Here is a 22,787-nt window from a genome sequence, read left to right as displayed (position 1 = left end):
TGGGGGGTTCCAGGGGAGGCGAGGGGCCGGGAGACGTCTGCAGGGTGATGACGGGTAGGAGTTTGCTGGGCAGGAAGGAGGGAGAAAAGATCAAAAGATAGAGGTCCAGCATATGTGGGGGCAGGGAACCAGGAAAGCCAGGGGCGGGGTGGTGGTGCGCTGTAATCCGAAGCACAAAAAGTGGGGGGAGAAGGAGGTCCCAGACACCGGGCAGGGAAAGCGCCTGTCGAACTGTATTACATGGAGTCAGAGAATCCAGAAGGCAAGAGAAGTAGCCATTCCAGACCAGCCTTGATGTCCCAGTTCACATGCTAGCAAGATGGAGGTCCCATCACCCCTTCCCCTCATTTCCAGTTGATTAAAATTTCTGCTCATTTTAGGGCAGTGAAAAAACACTGTGTGCTATTATGATGCTGGATATCTGTCATTATACATTTGTCCAAACCCAGAGAATGTTCAACACCAAGAGTGAACCACGATGGCAAACTCTGGTCTTTGGGCGATTGTGATGTGTCAGTGCGGGCTCATTCTTGGTACAAAAAAAACCAAAAAAACAAAAAAAAACCATTTTGGTGAGTGATGTTGCTAATGTGGGAGGCTCTGCATGTGTGGGGATGGAGTATATGGGAAATCTGTGCCTCCCTCTCAATTTTGTTGTACACCTAGAACTACTCTAAAATATATGTATGTTTTAGAATATAGGGAAAAAATATCCAATCCACTCAGGCTTATTTATGTCTAGAACAGACTGGGCCAAATTCTGTCTCTGACCCTTAGAGTCAAGACCCCTGAACATTGTCCCCAAACCTTCCCCAAAGCCCTGACCTTGATGCCTGCCAGCCAACACTGACCCGCCCTCGAGGCCAGGCCAGGTTTCCTTCCATTCGTGAGCTGAGAACCTGCATCAGCTCTCTCCAATTCGTTTTTTTTTATGATTTATTTATTTATTTTAGGGAGGGCAGGGGGAAGGGCAGAGGGAGAGGGAGAGAGTCCCAGCTGACTCAGACCTAAGCATGGAGCCTGACACAGGGTTCAATCCCACAACTCCGAGATCATGACATGAACCAAAACCAAGAGTCGGTAGCTTAACTGATAGAGCCGCCTAGGTCCCCTCTGTCCAATTCTTAAACACACAATTGTATTCATTTTTTCAACTTTAAAAAATAATATTTATTTCAGTGCATTAAAGCTCAGATGTATGTGTATATTTTTCAACCTAGCACCCAATATCTATCACCCCAACATTTAAGCAAGTCCAACAGTAAAAGGAGCACATTTTAATTTTCAATATTTGTATATATTTAAAAAAAAATTTTTTTTAAAGTAGGCTCCACACGCAGCATGGAGCCCAATGTGGGGCTTGAATTCACAACTCTGAGATCAAGACCTGAACTGAGATCAAGAGTGGGACGCTTAACTGACTGAGCCACCCAGGAACCCCAATTTATATTTTTATACACTGTCCTACAACTGAGTTTGGGCCAGTAATAAATAATAGAGGGAAGAAAGTGTAAAGAAAAATGAAGGAAAAGAAAATAAGGGTGAAAGTGAGGGGAGGAGGAAGAAAAGAGAAACAAAAACAAAATTTTATCCTTGTTTTTGAAGCCAATTCTTTTACCTGGAGAACCTGTTATGGTCAGAAAACAAGTTGAGGCCGATTAAGTGCTGAGGTCAAGGTTTTACCCCAGCACAGCCTCGTCTAGGTACGTGGAAGGAGACAATTCTCGCCATTGCTATCCCTTCCTCCCAGTAAAGCCTACAGTTGGGAGGTCTAACAGCCCAAGAACCAGAGCAAGACGGCACAGCCTTCCTAGTGAGGACCGTACAGATTGCTCATATTCGGAAAGATAAAGCCACGGACGTCTTCAACTCAGCCAACCAAAGCCTTACGTTTCCCCCCTCAGAACTGAGGTGGGAGAGTAAGAACGTAGCTCCTTTTCCAGATTTACTCTCTCTTTCCTAAATTATAATGAACCCAGAGCACTTGAAGACATGTCAAGTTGATCGTCAGAGTCCAGAAAATTTCATCAGAGCCAGAATGTCTTGCAGGAAAGGTCACAGGCAGATGTGTATTTGGCCCAATTTATTTTTATGCTTAGTCATCCAGGATGGCACAGGATGAAAGTTTGCAAAAGCTAATATTTAATGCCTTTTAATTGAGGACTGCTGGGACTGCTTAGCAAAGCGCTGAATCCACGCACCCTTCCAAACCTGGAAGACTCCAGACAAATGGAGCTATGGTTCTTTATGCCCTTAGGAATATGCCTAGAGAGGTAATTAAGTATGTTGGGGAAAAGATGCATTTTCTTTTTTTTTTTTTTAAAGATTTTATTTATTTATTTGACAGAGATAGAGACAGCTAGCGAGAGAGGGAACACAAGCAGGTGGAGTGGGAGAGGAAGAAGCAGGCTCATAGCAGAGGAGCCTGATGTGGGGCTCGATCCCATAACGCCGGGATCACGCCCTGAGCCGAAGGCAGACGCTTAACCGCTGTGCCACCCAGGTGCCCCAAAAGATGCATTTTCTTTCAACCTGTTGGACCAAGATAAACACAGTGGAATCACTTGGCATTCTTTTCTTTTTAAGTTGTATATATTTATTTTAGAGAAAGACACACACACACACACACACACACACACACACGTGGGGTGAGGCCTAGAGGGAGAGAACGTCAAGCAGACTCCCTGCTGAGTGCAGGGTTGAGGGGGGCGGGCTGGATCCCACCACCCATGAGATCACAACCTGAGCCAAAATCAAGAGTCGTTGCTTAACTGACTGAGCCACCCAGGCGCCCCCATCGGCATTCTTTTTATATCAAATCACTTGTGAAATTCCCGTGACTCAGGAAAAACCAGCTTTTACCAAGATCTTCAGTCATCAGCTGCCTTAGGGGCTAAGGCCAGAAGGAAGTTTATAAATGAAACTTTCAAATATCAGCAGACACTGAGCACCTATCATGTACCTGTCACTCTTCAAATGCTTTTTATGCATTAAAGATCTTTAATCTTCAGAAAGATCTAGAAGGTAGGTGCTATTACCATCATCCTCAAGACACAAATGAGGACACCGAGGCACCCAGAGATGAAATGTGGACTTGCCTCAGGCTCACACCTAAGAAGTAGTGAGCTGGGGGTCGAACTTGGAGGTTCCATCTATAGAGACAACACTTTTTTCATCATGGAGCCGTTTTACTGGCATGGTCCCGTTTCCGGGACAAGTATTTTATATTTGCGGTTTCATTTAATCCTCACTCCATTTTCATGAGTAAGTAATTATTACCACCCCACAGGCTCAGAGTGGTAGGTTTGTCAAACAGTGACTCAAAGCCATTTAGTTAATCATTAGCACACTGTTTCCCTGTGTCCAGGTATGCCGAGCAATAGATAGATTTCATCCAACAAAGTCAAAAAAAGGTGATTGTGTAGCAGAGGGGAGGAAAAGCCTGTAGAATAAGAACGGGATGTCATGTGTGTGCATTAGTTTTCGTATGGACAATCTGTTCTAACGTAGACTAAAGAGGACTGTCAAAGAAAAAAATGAGTGATTCTTTAGAAACTCTCAAGCTTGTCTGTGGAGCATGTGACAGGCTGCCTCTGCATGGCATGTTCTTCCAACGCCCAGTCAGCGCCTCCATCTTGGGTAGGCCATACCCTCCCCGTCTCTGGCGCTGGAATTTTTCAACTCCCCCACTTTGGCCAAGAAAGTTATGAGGGCAATCACAATATAATAAGTATCTGAAGTCCCTATGTTCTCCAAGTATTTAACTGGCATGTCTTATTCAGAAGAATAGTTCTCAAAGATCATTTTCATATATTTTAGTTAAACAAGTATCATTTTTCCTAATTATTGTTTCAATTGTAATTTGAGCCATGGTCAGAAATAAACCATGTAGCACCCATTCTTGTTTAGGAAATTTTAGTCAAGGTGTAGAGGTCTAGGCTCTGAAGAATTTTCTTTTCTTTCTTTTCTTTTCTTTTTTTTCTTTTTTTCTTTTTTTCTTTTCTTTTCTGTTTTTTTCTTTTCTTTTAATACTGGGGAAGACCAAATCTAAAATCTAATCATTGGAAAGACTGATAATGGAGAAAAAGACAAAACAGCAACACGGGAGGAAAAAGAAGGAAGAAGTGGTCTACTTTAAATCTCATCTTGATCTGTGGAACCTTAGGAGAAAGCTTCTTACTTCCAGAACTCTGGAGAACTTCTAATGAGTCTCAGGACTGTGTTTCCAATGAGAATGTATATCCAAGTGGTGAGATTCTAAATGTGTTTGCAGTGGGAATCAAATATCCATCTGTTCTGGAGTGTAAAAGCAATATTTTTAGTTAAAAGTACTGGAAACCGCCCTTTCCACCATTGTTATAAAGTTGACTTTTCTTTTATTTATTTAATTTTTGCTTCTGGAGTCTTGGAAGGTTGACACCCTACGTTCTCCTACAAATGGACCTTGAGAGCTTGTTTGGCGATTCTAGCAGGGGAGCCCAGTTACTCCTGTACCCTTGACAGAAGAACAGTCCTCCTCTGTCCAGCAGTCATCCTCCTCCACGGAGCACACAGCTGCAGGAGGACGCGCTTGGAACAGTGAGGGAGGAGGGGGACACCCGCCGACCCAGCCAGATCAGCCAGATGAACCCTGGTGATCAATGCAGTGACAGATGTCACAATCCGATCACCCTCACATCCTAAAGTTGACACTTCTTGGAAGTCTCTTTTAATATAGTCTTGAATTGTATATGTTATAGAAGCGTGTCTGGTGACATCTTCTCTCCTAATGTAGCTTCCATTTGTTCAATTATGATAGTGTGGTTGGCACAATTTCAAATGATAAGGATTTATGAGAATCTTTAGGTATGGACACATCATGATCATTAGGATAAAGAGTAAAATACTGGCACAGTCAGTTTAAGTTATTTTGGGCGAATTTTACTTTAAAGTCTCTTGTATTATCTTCTCAACAGGTAGGGGATGATACGGACTGATGTGATCTGTCCAGTAAGGATACTTTGATACAGATTTTTAAAAGTATTTCACCTACGATCTCGGTTTTATCATTTACAAGTAGTAAAGGTATTACCAGGTGGGGGGGAAATCCGCATGTTTTAACAATAACATGAAATTGATCTGTTCACGTGGTTCTTGAGGTGTGCTTCGAAGCACTGCCCCACCTTTATAGTTTTGAAATTTATATTAATAATAGATAACGCAAGATTCGATCACTTGTCTAGTCTTCGGGCTAATCAACATATTTGTAAAATTGGAACTGGTTGGTGTTTATCATTGGAGTTATTTTTTGTTACATGATTATAAAGTCTGGAGATGGTTAACCTACAGAAGTGGTATGAGACATTTGTGATAGTCAATTTAACCAAAGGGCTGGTTATATTTGATTTTATTTTTAGAAATCAGACTGGATGATTGTTATAGTACTGATGGTGAGGAAACCTTGAAAGGCTGTTTTTCGCATTGCAGCTGGGGTATTTTCTTTAACGTTAGGTTTAATTTTAACTACTCAGTTTTTCTTTCGTTGCTACTTTTCCTCTCATGAGTAATTACCCTCCCCGGACTCCTGCCCCAATATTGACTGAGCCGTCTGAACAAGTTAGGAAACTCCTTTGTTTTCACACAAGTGAAAGCAAATGAACAACCACCAGGCATACCAACTATAAGTAAATTTGTCAACTCTTGAACCTTGAGCAAAGTGACATTCTCATAATTGACCTATTACGTAGACTGAGTTATTGGTTATAGAGAATAAAGTTAAAACATAACAGTAAAAATCTACTTGGATTATTCTTCAGGGACAATTAATTACCAAATAATATGTCAAGGTTGTAATTAGGGTGGAACATCAAACTGACACAAAACAAGTTTAGTGTGAGAACAGTTGTTTAAAAGGTATGGGATTTAATTTGCAATGACGTGCATAGGACTAGAGGGTATTATCCTAAGCAAACTAAGTCAATCAGAGAAAGACAACTATCATATGATATCACTTACATGTGGAATTTAAGAAACAAAACAGAGAATCATAGGGGAAGAGAGGAAAAAAATAAAAGAAGATGAGATCAGAGAGGGAGACAAACCATAAGAGACTCTTAATTATAGGGAAAAAACTGAGGGTTGCTGGAGGGGGGTGGAGGGGGCAACTGGCTGATGAGCATTAAGGGGGGCACGTGATGGAATGAGCACTGGGTGTTATATAACACTGATGAATCACTGACCTCTTCCTCTGAAACCAGTAATGCTTTATATGATAATTAATTGAATTTATATTTTTAAAAAATTTATGGGATTTACTCTTATCTGAAGGAAGCTGGGAAGCTGGATTTAAATTGGAAAATTTCAGAATTATATAACACAAGACTGCACTGTGATTTGGCAATCAATATTTGAAAATAAGAAATACACCTAATGAATTTATCATCCCTCCTTTCTTTAAGTGTGGGAATAAGTTGTTGGTTACCCAGTGACTATGAAGAAAGGCCCAGACATATTTTTTGGTGTAAAAGATATCTTAACGGTTTTACTCTTTTGTATTTAGAGCTGAATCTAGGATAGGGAAAAAAAAGAGAAAAAGTCAGAGAAAGCTGGTTATTACATTAAGATGTAAACATAAATCATAGGTATATAAAAACAAGAAAATGGTCACAGTCATATTGCAGAGGGAAATGTAAAGCAGCATAAAGGGATGGCAGCAAATGCTTTGAGGCAAGACAAAGCACGTGTTAGAAATTATTTTAAACTTGGCAAAGGCACAAAAATATATTGAAAGTTCCATTTGACCCCTGAATTTTTCTCTTCCTTCCTTATAGTGTTTCTTTTTAACCAACCCTAGTAAGCTTTTCTGTGCCTGTGTTTAGATATACACAAACAAACCACAGATAAATAAAATGATAAATTCATAGAATGAGACTTCACTTCTAAAGTGTATTTAACTAATCAGCATAAATAAAGTAACACATGTTAAACTGAATTTATTACATTAACAAACTGTAACAACTTCCTAATAAATGAACAGACTGAACATAGCCATTATCTTGTATGCATATCCATGTTTCTCTGTAGCTATAATAATTAATAGGATCAGAACTGTATGTGTTAACAACGGCCCTTAAACGAAGCAGGCGACTGTGTTCCCTCATAGGCCTGAGGAAACTGGGAGCAGTCCCAGCCCGCCAGGGCCTCTGGGCCAAGCATACACATTACATTAGCTTTTACCAGTTTAAAGTGGCAAAAACAAACATTTCTAATTCCATTCTCCTAAGACATCTGCATGCTCTCTAACTCGTTAATCAAGCATCATTCTGAACTGCAAAAGTATGAGCCTTGCATAGATCAACTTGTTTTTAGGGAAGTATATTTTGCACCCTCTAATTGAGAAATTCTCCAGGTATCCAAAGATTAGACATTAATGTACTCAATTTAATAGTCATCAAAATTTGTAGTTTTCTGTAGATTATGAATTCAGCATTTAAGTTGACACATTGAATTTTTGTGATTTGTATGCAACGTTAGAAACATCAGCTGTTTTAAAAATGACATCTATTGTGATTTAATTTACCGCAATGCATAATTTACAGATGTATAATTTTAAATAAAATGATTTGAACTCTTCTAACCAGTAAACCTAGTGGAAGAAGTTTAGTAAATTCAAATTAAATAGGGTTCTTTTCTTCTTTTTTTAAGAAAATAAACCCCAGACTTGTGTGAACTAGAATATCATGTTAGCATTATTCTTACATCACGACAATAACAAAGGAAAAGACAGAAAGCCATTTTTAAAGCAAGATTAGTAAGCCAGTGAATTTATCCAAAAAGTTATCTTAATTAAAAACATGTGTTTTTTTCCTATAAAACTACGTATCACTAGCTAAAAGTTTTAAGTTTTTCAAAAATAATAGAGAAGTTGTTTTGTTTCTTATCCTATAACCTGTTAACTAAAACCACTAAGTACACAGCTAAACTTTCTTGTTTTAAAGAGGAAGCACATTTAAAGCATCAGGAGAATTTTTATTTTGATTTGAGTTTCTTTCTTTCTTTTTTTTTTATTTAAGTTCCAGTTGGTTACCATACAGTGTAATACTAGTTTCAGGGGTACAAATGGTGATTCACCGCTTGCACACATCACCCAGTGCTCCTCCGAGCAAGTGTCCTCCTGCGTCCCGTCACCTGTTTCCCCCATCCCCCCACCCATCTCCCCTCTGGTGACCATCAGTGTGTTCTCTAGAGTTAAGAGGTTTTCCTCTCTCTGTTTTTCATCTATGAACCTTTGTTTTGTCTCTTCAATTCCACATATGAGTGAAATCATAGGATATCTGTCTTTCTCTGACTTATATCGCTTAGCATGATATTCTCTAGCTCCTAGTTTCTTTTACTTTAAATTGTGTTTTTTAGTCTTTATATAAGCCATTTAAAATTTAAGTTTACATTATAACTTATTAATTTCCTGCTGAGGTTAAGTGGATGACTTGCTCAAAATTATTTGTAGTCATAAAACAGAAAATATTCTCAATCATTGTGCAAGTTAGAGGAGCTAAGTGTGAAACCGGAATAAAATTTATTTATTTTACTTTATTTTTTTTTTAAGATTTTATTTATTTATTCGACAGAGATAGAGACAGCCAGCGAGAGAGAGAACACAAGCAGGGGGAGTGGGAGAGGAAGAAGCAGGCTCACAGCAGAGGAGCCCGATGTGGGACTCGATCCCATAACGCCAGGATCACGCCCTGAGCCGAAGGCAGATGCCCAACCGCTGTGCCACCCAGGAATAAAATTTAAAGTAGGTAAAACTGATATGGGAAACAAAGGCAGAAGAAAAATTATGAAATTTCCTGGCTACCTACAGCCCATTGACAAGTCCTTGAAACAGGCAGAGTGACATTCCTCTAGGAACTCAGCGGCCTCAATGTTGAGACTTTGCTGAGGGCAAAAGGCAATCCTAGCCCAACTCCCCGACCCCCAACCCCCACCCCAGGATCCTGTAAGTCTACTTTAACATTTAAAAATTCTTTTTGGAAACTTCCTTTATCTCTAAAACCCCCAAGATACGTGTTGGCAATCACCCCCCAAGCATATGGCCCACCGATATACATCTGAAGGGTCTCATGACTAAGGTTTTATTACACAGTAATGAATGACCTTTCCCCAAAATAGCTAGCCCCCTCAAGTTTCCAGAAACCTTGCTTCCAAAATTCCTTAGAGACTTACCCTATCCTTCACCCCCTCCCAACTTAAAAGTATATAACAGGCCACTTCTCATGACCCCATTACAGCTTTTTCTGCCCACAGGTTCTAAAATCACCTTTCTGCACCAAAGATGTCTCAAGAATTCTTTCCTGGCCCTCAGTTTCGAACTCTAATGTCTTTCCTACAACAAAACCAGAGCTACAGATTTACGTAGTTGATTAGTTAAGAAGGAAAGAAGAAAGAAAGAAAGAAAGAAAGAAAGAAAGAAAGAAAGAAAGAAAGAAAGAAAGAAAGAAAGAAAAAAAGAAAGAAAGAAAGAAAGATTAAGAAACAAATGTAATTGGGTGCCTGGGTTGACCAGTTAAGCGTCTGCCTTCAGCTCAGGTCATGATCTCGGGGTCCTAAGATCGAGTCCCATGCCAGGCTTCCTGCTCAGCGGGGTGTCTACTTCTCCCTCTGCCTTCTGCCCCTGCTCATGCTCTCTCTCTCTCTCTCTCTCTCTCACTCTCTCTCTCAGACAAATAAATAAAAATCTCAAAAAAATTCTAGTTAAGATCAGAGATCTCTCAGCAATGGTGTAAATTCTCTGATAGCCTTCTAAGTTTTGTTGGAAATTCTACTCTCCAGTGCCCTAGCTCTTACAATAAACACATTAAGATTTAGTAACTATTAAATGTTTGTTTTATAAGGGTACCAGAAGACTTTTCTTTTTGTCTGACTCAGTAATCTGATTTATAATACCATGTTTCTTCTCTCTTCTCTTTATTTTTTTTTTAAAGATTTTATTTATTTATTCGACAGAGATAGAGACAGCCAGCAAGAGAGGGAACACAAGCAGGAGAGTGGGAGAGGAAGAAGCAGGCTCATAGAGAAGGAGCCTGATGTGGGGCTCGATCCCATAACGCCGCGATCACGCCCTGAGCTGAAGGCAGACGCTTAACCGCTGTGTCACCCAGGTGCCCCTCTTCTCTCTTCTCTTTAAACTTACTCAGAGAGACTGAAGGGACAATAACTTGGAATTATTGAATCATACACTTTAGAGACTTCTGCAGAGCAAGTGACAGGCCTCTGCCTGCTGGAGATTTGGTTAACTCGTTTTCTTTCTTGTCATTCGTCTCCTGTAAGGCCTAACCACTTTCTTAAAGTCAACAGTTGTGACAGATTGCCCTTTTACGTTTGTATCATCTTTGAGGCAGCAATCCCATTTCTGCAGATATTGACAACTATTTGGATACATAATAAATCAACACAAGAAAAGACTGTTTTGAAAGGAGGAAAGAACTCTTATCTTTAATTTCAGGAATCCACAGCATACAAACACAGAACACCAAACCCAGTGGATCACATTAAAGGCCAGAAAGAAAAACATCAACTTCCTGCTTATGTTCTCAAATACCAGAGAATACCAGAATCCCCAGACAAACACAAACAACCCAGAAAAGATTAACAAATACCCTAGACTTCAGATTGTCCTCTGCCACCAACTAATCACTTCATGATCTGACATAAAACCACTAATGTTTGTAATCAATCAACAGACTGCACTCAGAATAAGCCAAAATAAAAACAAATGTGGGCAAGAATACATTTCAGCACGCAAGAGCCAAGGGCAGACAAGCACAAAACTCAAACCACCCAGGGCTGGACAAGGAACTTCTCTAGGTCACACATTTCTATTGATTCCTAGGGCGGTGCTTAGGTAAACAACGTCTTGGTGAAATCTTCAGAAATAAATGGTCAAGTAGTTAATGATTAGCCTGTCCTTCACTTGTATAGAAGGGAGAACAAGCTGCAGAATTATTCCATCCAACAGGGGTAACCAGAATTTATGTAAGAGAAAAGGGGGAGAAGAAAAGGAAAACAAAAACCAACCAACCAACCAAAAACCTTGTAGACAGCCTGGAAATAGTGAATCTGCGCATTCTGGGGGGTAACCTGATTAGTTGGCAGTTAAGAGGTCAGTCTGAATTGGACCATCAGTCCTTGAGCAGGTTCACTAGGCACATAGGGATTAAAAAAAAAAAAAATCCAATTTCAGTTGTTGAAGGACTCCGAAAACCTTAGTTTGGCTGAGGAGCTAGTGTGACAAACATTTGCAACAGTCCTGGCATTTGCACTTCCGCCTTAACTGGGTCAGATTGCTTCCCAGTTAGGCAGCGGGAGCTGTGCTCCAATGAAGTCTGTCTGGGGCCAGGCCAGCCTTTAGCATTCTTCTTCCCAAGTGTTAATGAAAACTGCAGGCTTTAGATCAGCAGGACTTCTGTTAAGTAACTTGGTAATCTACATCACACAGTTGTATCCAAAACTGTACAAGTCTTTGTGCTCTTTTGTAACAAAACTTATTCTCTGTACTTCCCCATGTTTTTAATGGAAAAAGCAAACTTCACTAAGAACTGAAATGTGTTCCAGACCTGGGTAAGACAAATGGAGAAAGTGTTCCTTCCACCTTAAAATCTTGGCCTGGAGCAAAGTTCATGACAAAAGTGCTTGAGCTGTAATTTCCCAACCTGCAGTATCTGTTAAGTGAAAGTTCTTTATTTTGAGTATGCAAAGTTCAAAGGTTTCCTTCCTATCCTCCCACCTCATTCCTCCACCCACAGTACTTGCCTTCAGTTCGTCCTCCCCTAAAGACAAGTTACCCAGCAATTTTGAGCAGGGGTCTTTTAAAGCAGGTCAATCCTGACTGCTTATAAGCCTCCTGTAAAGATCAGATTTCTATGCTCAGATGATATTAACATTAACTTCCGCCCCCTACTGCCATAGTACCCCTGAGAAGCTAGAAATGACTCCCCGTGTAATCTAATTAAGGTAGAATACTTTGACCCCATTCCATCATGCAAAATTTTTAAGTGTTTTACAGCTCTCTTAGTGGACATGTGGGTGGCTCTGAAAAGAGCCTTTGGGGTTGGATCACAAAACGCTTACTTGGCAAGTTTACTTGGAGCTGGTGTACTTGGTGACGGCCTTGGTGCCCTCGGACACGGCGTGCTTGGCCAGCTCCCCGGGCAGCAGCAGGCGCACGGCCGTCTGGATCTCCCTGGACGTGATGGTCGAGCGCTTGTTGTAATGCGCCAGGCGCGACGCCTCGCCCGCGATGCGCTCGAAGATGTCGTTGACGAACGAGTTCATGATGCCCATGGCCTTGGACGAGATGCCGGTGTCGGGGTGCACCTGCTTCAGCACCTTGTACACGTACACCGAGTAGCTCTCCTTGCGGCTGCGCTTGCGCTTCTTGCCGTCCTTCTTCTGCGCCTTGGTCACCGCCTTCTTGGAGCCCTTCTTCGGGGCGGGCGCGGACTTCGCTGGTTCAGGCATTTTAAGATCTCAGAACAACCGAAGTGAAATGAAAGTAGAAAGCGAATCTCTGCTACTTATAGGGCTTTTATGCTAATGAAGGATGCAGACAGCGTCTTAGTTCATTGGAAGACAAGTAGCAAGGCTGTCATCCATGGGCAGAACTATGCAAATAAGGTATGGAAATAAACCTTTTCTATTGGCTACTTGACTGAGTCTTGTTACTAGCCAATCAGACAACCGGACTTACTCCCCAGGAAATGCCTATAAAAGCAGCGGTGTTTCTACCTACTTCACTGCTGTCTCTTTTGGCCGCTGAGTAGTTTTTCTGTCTTCGCGTTTCCTTTCAGCGTCTGCAATGTCCGGACGTGGCAAGCAGGGAGGCAAAGCTCGGGCTAAGGCGAAATCCCGCTCTTCTCGCGCTGGCTTGCAGTTTCCTGTCNGTTCCCGGTGGGCCGTGTGCACCGCCTGCTCCGCAAGGGCAACTACGCCGAGCGGGTCGGGGCCGGCGCGCCCGTGTACCTGGCGGCCGTGCTGGAGTACCTGACGGCCGAGATCCTGGAGCTGGCGGGCAACGCGGCCCGCGACAACAAGAAGACGCGCATCATCCCGCGCCACCTGCAGCTGGCCATCCGCAACGACGAGGAGCTCAACAAGCTTGCTGGGCCGCGTGACCATCGCGCAGGGCGGCGTCCTGCCCAACATCCAGGCCGTGCTGCTGCCCAAGAAGACCGAGAGCCACCACAAGGCCAAGGGGAAGTGATTTGGCAAGCATCTTCGTTTCCGGAAGCGTTTTCAAACCCAAAGGCTCTTTTCAGAGCCCCCCCACCAATTCAATAGAAGAGCTAATACCACTCTTTAAGCTTAAGGGGAAAAATTGGCAAAGGTAAGTTTACTTTTTCTGAGAATAGGATATGGAGGCTTCTCGGGTTGAGAAGTTCAGGATATTAGTCTCAATCAATGGGAAATTGCAAATTGATTAGGACCTAGTGATTGCATGTACTTAGTAACTTCAGTAATCCATGCATATCTGCGGTCGAGTAAGGCCCAACTTAAACGGCTTGTAAGGCCCAACTTAAACGGCTTAACTGCGGAACTCTACCGCCGTCTCTGAAATTTGTCTTGCAAACTTAGCTCCGATGTTCTTAAAGGCAAAGCCCACTCGCACGGTAACCTCCCTGGCCAAACCCTCTTCCACGCTTCATCTCAGGCTGCCAGCAACCCGTCTTAACTAGTCCTGTGAAGGCGTTAGGCGTCGTTCCGTTACTTTTCAAAGTATCGCTTGAAGCTTATGCTTTGAAAGGGGCCTCCGAAAAATGGATTTCTCTGCGGTAATTAAAGGTGGCTTACAATACCGACTGAATCCAGGTTCGATCTGCAGCTAATTCCTGTTAACAAGTTAATTGTATCTGGGGCTAGTTTCTAATTTTTGTCAACCGTAAATAGGAGGCAGATTGGTGGTGGCATCATTAGAGTCTTGTACCAACTAAACCACTTAAAGCCCCTAACCGAGGTTAGTGCCTGGCATTCAACGAACTGGAATTAGCACATTTCAAGAAGCTCAAATGCCTGGATTCCTAAGGCATCCCGGAAAAAAGAGTGGCCACAGGCCTCCCCAAAGCAGTCGCTACTAAGGATCTGGTAACTTAGCTGCTCCAGCCCCAAAAGTGGCAAATCCGGGACCGTGCATAAATTCCTACGATCTTAGTTTCTAGGGTCGAGTCTCACCCGAGTGTTTCTTCAGGATGACTCGGTTTAGGCTTTGAAGAATGAACGGGCCATGGTTTGCCCACGCCTCTGCGCGCAAGAGACGGGCGGGCGGCCCAAGCAAAACCACCTCTTTCCCCAAACGCTCCAAGAGCTCCTACCGAAGCATTTTCTGGGATCGTTCGCTTGGAGCATTCAAAGGCGAATGCGCGCGGTGGGGAGATGGTCTAAACAAGCTGGTTCCCGCGGACGCGCCTCCCACTGACGAACTGTCGACGCTTTCGGAGTGGTCGGGAGGCAGCCTCCACCCTCTCCCCGCCTTCCTGCTCCTCCACCTCCTCCCTCCCCCCCCACAAGCTCCGCCTCCCCTCCTTTGGCCTTGCTGTCACCAGCGGAAAAAAAGTGGCTAGTGTCCGGGAGTTTGGTGAAGGCAAAGCGGTAGAAAAAGAAGGAAGCACCTCGATGGCCACACGTTAGAATTTCCAGAGGAGTTGCTAACGAATCCAATGGATAACGAGACAGAATCTTCACTTGGGGGAGGTCGTGCCTCGCAGCGTCACGGCGTTCCAGACGGGTCCGCTCAGGGGACAGGGATCTTTCCACCCAGAATTTCTTGTATGCTGGAGAACTCGGATCCTTAGGTCCGATTGCTTTATGTGAGCCTAGCAATCCTCCTCATTAACCTTCCAGGTTGCTTTGGACCCCGCTCCAGCACTGACTGTGTGTGTGACCTTGGGCTTGCTGCTCAACCCCCCACTGCTTCCGTTATTCCGTGTTCACCTTCGTTCAACTCCCGCTGAAAGGAGTAGGCTCAGCAGTGTGGGTTCTGAAACTGCAGCACGGGCACTCAAGGGTAATGGCTAACATTAAGCATTACTGTGTCCAACACAGTTCTACGTGCTTCTAGAAAATTCATTAAACCCAACAGCCCAGCGGTAAATGCTATCCCTATCCTGATTTTAGAAAGGAGGAAGCAGGAACAGCATAAATGGTTCATCTAAGTCCCAAGGTCAGGAAGTTAGTACTTTGACCGCTGGCTGTTCTGTGAACACTACCCCCTAGAAGATTATTGTCAGAGCAAAGAAACCAGTGAAAACTCAAGACATAATGGGCTAACTTGGTCCACATACCAGAATGTTACCAATTGCATCCCAAACTGAAGAATTTAAGGGAAGGAGGAGAGGCGTTCTCCCTGGAATCCACGTAAAGGGAGGAAGCGAGGGGAATCTTGGCCCTGTATTAGCACTGCAAACCCAGGGGGGAAGTAAATACACTTTTGAAACAAGGGGACAAATCAGGAGATGGTTCAGTAAAGAGCTACGGGACTTGAGAAACTAATTTCTTGTGGTGAAGGAAGAAGGAGTTAGAGAAGATGTGACTTTGAATTCTCCCCTCTGGGCTACAGCAACAAGACCTTGTATGTGGTCGGTGAATAAAACACTGTGCTAATGTTTCATCTTCAGCAAGACCTCCTTAAAGTCAAAGACCCCATCTTGTTAAGTTGTTAATAGTCAGCATAGACCCTGCCATACCACAAAGGCTTGAAAATAGGGCATTGTGTAAATGTTGCGCGGAGTCAGTGGCTGGGCCATCAGGAAGCACTTTGTCCTAGAGGGTTGGTTTATTACCAGAGGAGACGTTAATTAGACACCAGACTAACAGGTTGCAAATAACATCTTTTCTTTCCAGTAGAAAATCCCTTCAGAAAATCTAATTTGCGCTGGCATCTTATTTGGAGAGCTTCAAAGAAACACCGAAGGTGCCAATTGACCGGCTCTTACCTAAGAGCTACTGCCAGAAGGCTCTCTGGAGGACATTCCTCAAAGATCCGTCCTAGCTCCCCCCCCCCAACATGCTTCTTTTTTCCTTTTACTTTGAAGCATCACTGTTTATATCCAAAAGCCCTGGTTACATCTTTGGAAAATTCTCCAGTGAGCAATAAATTCTCAGTAGCTTCAGTTGGTTTCCAGCCGTTGAGCAGGTCTCCATCCGCCATGCCTCAAGGGTCCCGGGGAGGACCATTTCAATTGGGACAAGTTCATGAGAGCGATAAACCCAGGCCTTCCAATTACTGAGGCACCTGGACACCAGGGACAGAAGTTGATCTCAGGGGTTTACTGAGGCGTGAGGCTAAGACAGAATCATTATTTGAATATATATAGGGCATTCCTAACAAAGCAGATCAGTACGACACAATATAGCCAATTAGAAAATCCCTTTTTATATTTCCAAATCACCTATGCAGCTTTCCTTTCCTCCGTCCCCCATACAGTCACTTACCAGTTTTTTATGTATCATTGGAACTCTTTTTTTATGAGGATGATACATTTTATAATTAGTTATAAAAATTGTATGTATTTTCAAGTCGATTACATTACTGTCTAAGGGTTTGTCATCTTTTGATTGTAAGTTATAATTATAAATGTAAATATTCCTGTTAAATATAATGCATGTGTAATATTAGAAGATGTTAGGAATTTAACTGAGGATTACCCATGCATGCTGAAATCGAGAATAAGGCCTCATATGTAGACTATGACATGCAAACTTGAAAATAGAGTGAAGTTGCAGGCATGGGATTGGTGTAGTCTGCTTAAAAAATAGCAGCACTTCATTGGACTGCGTTACATTGCCCCTGTTTGCTTCAGTTGTACTCTGGGCAGGGCGGCGGAACCAGCATCCCTTGGGGCTTAAGACTAATGCACGTCAGTAGAGTTGGGGCTCCTGGTGAAAGAAGCAAGTTGCTAAGCTTCAGACTTTGCTGTAGGTTGTTTGTCTGCCACCTGGAGCTTCAACCTTGAGCACATTCCTCATCGTCAGAAACACCAGGCGGTGGCAGGTGAGCAAGTCCATTCCCTCCTGCCTTTGGTGATAGCCAGAGCCGGGAGCACTGGGCTTGACCTGACACCACAACAAACTGTCTTTGCATTAAAGATGGGTCTCAAGGAGGCCAGACCATCAAATCACGTGCTCTAAATTTTAGAACCTTGGAGCTTGGTACTAGCTCCTATTCTTGATGGTTTCATCAATAGTGCAGTTTTAAAGCCCACCTGGTAAACTTCCAAGTTTACGTCTCCAGCCTTGCCCTCTCCTACAACGTGCAGATGTGTGTACACACATTTCTCCTTAACGCCTTCACTTGGAACTCTCTTCTCAACTGAAAGATGTCTAAGATACAGGAATTGACCCCGTATACCCTAAGCCTGTTATTTCCTCCTGTCCTTCCAACTCAGGAAGTGACACAGCCTTGAATCCATTTTCTCCAGCCAAAATTTTAGGAGTGAGCCTTGCTCCCTTCCCTTCATCTCCACAAATCCAAACTATCTGTAGGTCATGTCACCTACACCCCAACACATGTCTTGATGTATTCTCCATATGTCTCTACCATGACCTGAGGGGCCCCCCATGACCATATGTCTTGATGTATTCTCCATATGTCTCTACCATGACCTGAGGGGCCCCCCATGACCACCTCTGGCCTCTGCCCACCTCCTGGATTTCATCTCCATCTCTCTGTTCCAGCCACACTGGTCTCTTTCCTCTTTCCTCCTGCCAAGCTCTTTGCTGCTTCAAGACACTTTAATTGGTGCTCTTTTTCTCTGAAATACCTGTTCTCTGACGTGTCTTCTGACAAGCTCCTTCTCCCCCTCCTGGCCTCAGCTTTTCATCAGACAGACACATCTGAAATATATCTGCCCAGACAGACTACAGATCTGAATACAAAACATGAACAGTAAACGAAATTTCAGGAAACACTTTAACCCCAGTTCTATACATGTGTGTGTGTTTCTGTGTGTGTGCACGTGCTTGTGTGTGTGTGCATGTGTGTGTGTGTGTTTTGAGGGGGAGGTGTCATTATCTAGCAAGGCAGGAAACACAAAACCATATAAGAAAGGACATAAACCACAAAGGCCAAAAGGAAATTTAAGACACAATAGACAAAAATGACTTAACAGGATATTTTCTATCTTTTATTGAATTCAAATGGCCAATACATATGAGGGGGAAAAAATGTTCATCTTTCTAGTAGTTCAGTTTTGTATATAACAGTAACAATGGGATACTACTGAGGATGAGGAAGAATTGCCACTGCCTATAATCTTTTGAAAAATTCTCCTGGCAACATCTATTTAAATGTACTATTAGACACTTGGCCTTTTATACAACAAACTAGTACTAGATAAATAAAGAAGTGAACCAAACAGGGGGGGAAAAATTAGACACTTGGAAAAAGAGGGTGTCTGCCATCTAGAAACAAAAGCCCCGTGGTGTCAGTTTACATGAGGAGAGATGGTTAACCTTTATGAACATCTGAGTGTAAAGAGCTAAAATGAGCAGGTATTAAGTTTGTAACTTAAAGTATAAAAAGTAAAATAAAAGAGTAACCTCTCTCTGCTCATTTCTCACTTCAGATCACTTTCTATCAATCGCCCTATTTAGATCCTTTAAAATAGAGCCCAAGATTTTGTTGATTGGATCCCTTGCTGTGTTCCTCTCCCTGTTACACCCTCTGCTCCGTGAGACAGGGAGCTGGTCTGTCTACTCACCGTGACTTCCCAGCATCCAGCAGCGGTGGCCGCTCTCTGCCAAATGATCAGGGAATGGAAGTTGTAGCCCAAACGCCCTCTCCGAGCCCAGCGCACGGTCATCTGGATTTCTGCGGACGGACGTCTGCCCCCTGACCGCTGTCCACACCTCGCCTGCCCGCCCTCTGCAGCTGCCCAGGCATGAGGCGACATGGGACGCGTGCCCACCTGCCTCCCGCACTCTACCTTTCCCCAGCTCTGTGCACTCACCTCTCCAGACTTGATGTCTCATGATAACCCCCAGGAAGCCCTTAGTTCTTTAAAGGGCCTGTCCCTGGTGGCTGATATCATGCATAAGAGAATCCTCTTTAATATGTTACTGGGTCTGTGGTTACTAAATGTTTGTTTAGAATCAAGGAAAGAAAAGAGTCCCCCAGCTGGTGCGTGTGACAAAATCAATGCTTTTTCACCCACTCACCATGTCCGCTCTGCCCAAAAGGCCACCCCCCTGTTTTTCACATTCTAATGCCAGGATTATCCAGCTAACACGCTCATCTCCAGGGTGTTTGTCGAAGAATTCTACCTCCTTGTCCCTATACCCTAGCACTTCACCTCCTCCCCCTATCATAGATCTTCAGTAACTACTCAGAATGAATGTGTTGACAACGAAACTTATATCTGCACAGAAATGGACTAGTCACCAAGCCCCAGGGACTTGAGGGCTGACTCCTGGGGTATCTGCCATGTTAGCCGACACTCCGTCTTCACTTCCAGTGGCTCAGTTTGGAGGGAGATACACGACCGGTTCTAAAGCTGCTCTGCCCGGTACAGGAGCCACCGGCCACAGGTGACATTTTAAATTTAAATAAAATAGTTAAGTGAAAAATTCAGGCCTCACTTGCACGAAGTACATTTCAAGTTGCCAGTGGCTCCTGTATTGGGTAACAAAGATACAGAACACCTCTGTCGTCCCAGAAAGTTCTACCGGTAGCACTGGGCTAGGTACGCCTTGTCCTTCGGGGCTAACGTGTTCAAGAGCACTTAGTCAACTTCCTCCAGGTGGCACCTGACGATGTAGGGCTGCCAGATGAAATACGGGATGTCCGGGGCACCTGGGTGACCCAGTCAGTTGCGTGTCGGACTCTTGGTTTTGGCTCAGGTCTTGATCTCAGGGTCAGCGCTCAGTGCAGAGATTCTCTGCCTCTCCCTCACTCGCTCGCTCTCTAAAATAAATAAACTTTTAAAATAATAAAATAAAATATAGACTAATGGGTTAAATTTGAATGTCAGATAAGCAACAAATTGTTTTAGACTAAATATGTTCCACAATATTGCATGAAACATACTATACTAAATGAAAAATGGCTATTTATTTGAAATTCAGAATTAACTAAGCATCTTGCATTTTTCTTTGCCACATCTGGCAACCCAACCTCAAGAGCAAACTGAGAACATCTTCCCTGGGAGCCTGGGTCTTCTGACCCTGGGGAGTTTCTCTGGGAGGAACTGAGAAGTGCTGATACCAGAAATGAGTCTGTACATTTTTCTGCACGTGTTGAGGATGAAAGAAGTTCCTAACTACATTTACTTTGGTTTCTACTCTTTCCTTAGGTTTCAAAGCTTCTCCCTGCAAAGATGTCTGGGTCCAGAGTGTCTGTCAAACTCTTCAGTTCTCAGAAATAAATGGGTGGATGCCAGTGTTCTGACCCCACGGATTGATTCTGCCCCTGCAAATGGTTTCCTTTTGGAAACTTACTCTGGGCCTCTTTCTTTGTCGTGTCCATGTCTGCCTTGGGGATAAGGAGAGTAAAGGGGGAGAAAACATTATTGAAGGGAAGCTCTCTTTAGTGCAGAATATGTCTAAAGTCTTGAATAAGTAATACATTGCGAGGGTTCAAACACATCAAGATACCAAGGTATATATTAAGAATCTGCTCCTCTGCCCGATTACCCACGAGGTCGTCGTTCACTTTCTTATGCGCGTTCCCACTGTTAGTTCGTGCAGATGGGAGTCAAGCCCCCGCCTTCATCGGTAAAAGAGGGCAGACTGTAGACACTCTTCTGCACTTCCTCGTTTCCATCACAATTATGTTGGAGAACTTTCCAGAGGTGAAAACAGGGAGGTTCCTGTACACTGTCCTACGGTATCGTCCTGTGTCGACATGCACCTTGGTTCTGTACCCCATCCCCTGTTGGTGGGCCCATAAAGCAATTCTAGAGCGATGAACCCTGATTTATGGCACAATTGGAAGTGTCCTCCTATTCCGTTGGGACTGTGGAACGTGGACAGCGAACAGTCACTCTCGGGTTGGATGCTGGTTCTTTGCCTTGGAAACGATGTGGCTTTGGCCAAGTTAGTCATTTTGAGCCTCAGTTTCTTCATCTGGAGGGAATACTTCGCTTAAGTAACTATGAGAATGAAGAAAGATCCCGTGTATGAACTGTTGGAAGCTCAAAAGGACAACACAGATAAGACTGTTTAACCTTCAACACCATTTCTTTAGTGAGAGTTATAGATAATATATCGTAATAGCAGCAGATTTCCCAAATTCCAGCCTGCTGCAAGGAACTGAAAGATGGTGCGGGGCGGCAGGAAGCCAGTTTCATCCATTACCTACTTCAGACACCTCCCCGGTGATGTGGCAATTTGCTGCCCTCCTCGCAGGAGTCAGAAAACACCCTCTCCCAATTCCCCACCCTCGTCTCCTTATTGATCTTTTTCTTCAATCCAGGTCAAGTTTTGTCTATATCACAAGTCTCGACTGAGTGGTTGGTGCTGGACACACACACCAATACATCCACGCACAGCGCCGTGCAGGGAGACCTTCTGGAAAGGCACAGGAGGCTACAGCAGAATTCCTTGGGCTCCTGTTCCAGCTGTGCCGTTTAGGGGGGGTCTGCCTGGGGCCAAGTCCCCTGCCCTCCCTGAAGGTTAGACTTCTCATTTGTGAAATGGAACAGCACCTCCCAGAGTCTTGAGAATGAATCAAATGAGGTGGCACAGGAGAAAGTACCTTGTTCTGGGGACCCGGGGGGCACAGTCCGTGAAAGGACTGACTCTTGATTTGGGCTCCAATCTGAGCTCAGGGTCGTGGGATCGGCGGTGTGGGAGATTCTCCCTCCCCCTCTGCCCCTCCAGCCCCACTTGCCTGGACGCATGTGGGCGGGCGAGTGCTCTCTCTCTCTCTCTCTCTCAAATAAATAAATAAATCTTAAAAAAAAAAAAAGGTGCATTGTTCCTGGTAAAGCCTAATATAAACATGTGCACAACTAGGTCACTAGACATGCATCTAGCTACCTATCATCTAGGGATCCATCTGTCCATCTCCAGATGCGGGAAAGCAAAAGTAGGAGAGGGTATTGGGATTCCCGTCAGGGGTTTGCTGGCTTCTCCTGCAGGACTGAAGTCACTGGGTTATGCTAAGCTGGAACACTACCCGTTCCTGGTGGCAGCCGGCCGATGGCAGGAGGAAGCTCCTCGACGAGAGAGTCCGGCAGACACGCGGTGTTAAGCTCGGTGGACGCCCCCACCCCTTCCCACCAGGACTCTCCCACCTACTGAAGCAGCAGCCCCGGGGGCCTGGGTAGGCCCTCCAAACCCAGCTGAGCTGCCTTCCAAGAGCACAGACCCCCAAGACAGGAACGCCCCACACGCTGCGCACTCTGTTTGGACTCAACTCGACTCCCTGGATATGGAGAACTCACCCTATCTGAACAGCCTGGACAGAGAACAGAAAAATGCAGGAGGCTATTAAGAAGAAAGGTTCAGGGGCGCCTGGGTGGCTCAGTCCGCTAAGCGTCCGACTCTTGGCTGTCGCTCAGGTCATGATCTCAGGGTCCCGCATCAGGCTCTGTGCTTGGCGGGGAGTCTGCTTCTCCCTCTCCCTCTGCTCCTCCCCCTGCTTGTTTTCTCTCTCTCTCCCAAATAAATAAATAAATAAATAAATAAATAAATAAAATCTTTTAAAAAACAGAAGAAGGGTGTTGGGTAGGTGGGCCCTGTGGGAGGCGCACAGAGGAACCTTCCGTTCCCTGTAGCTGAGTCCTTCCGGTTGCGGATGAGAGACGAGGGCCCTC

General features: G+C 44.0%; 1 protein-coding gene and 1 pseudogene across 1 annotated transcript in view; one reads left to right on the top strand and one right to left on the bottom strand.

The window, feature by feature from the left end:
• Nucleotides 1-12,528, bottom strand: part of LOC100481535 (histone H2B type 1-C/E/F/G/I) — a 16,991-nt gene extending 4,463 nt beyond the window's left edge. The window contains exon 1 of the mRNA XM_002928525.4: nt 12,109-12,528. Within this exon, the coding sequence (XP_002928571.2) occupies nt 12,118-12,498 (381 nt within the window). The 5' untranslated portion in view covers nt 12,499-12,528 and the 3' untranslated portion in view covers nt 12,109-12,117. The remainder of the gene's footprint in view (nt 1-12,108) is intronic.
• Nucleotides 12,529-12,788: 260 nt separating this feature from the next.
• LOC100481785 lies at nt 12,789-16,145 on the top strand (annotated as a pseudogene).
• The last annotated feature ends 6,642 nt before the right edge of the window (nt 16,146-22,787 follow it).

Source organism: Ailuropoda melanoleuca, chromosome 5 (genome assembly GCF_002007445.2).
Source record: "Ailuropoda melanoleuca isolate Jingjing chromosome 5, ASM200744v2, whole genome shotgun sequence".
NCBI lineage: Eukaryota > Metazoa > Chordata > Mammalia > Carnivora > Ursidae > Ailuropoda > Ailuropoda melanoleuca.
This window is presented reverse-complemented; position numbering and strand designations above follow the sequence as displayed.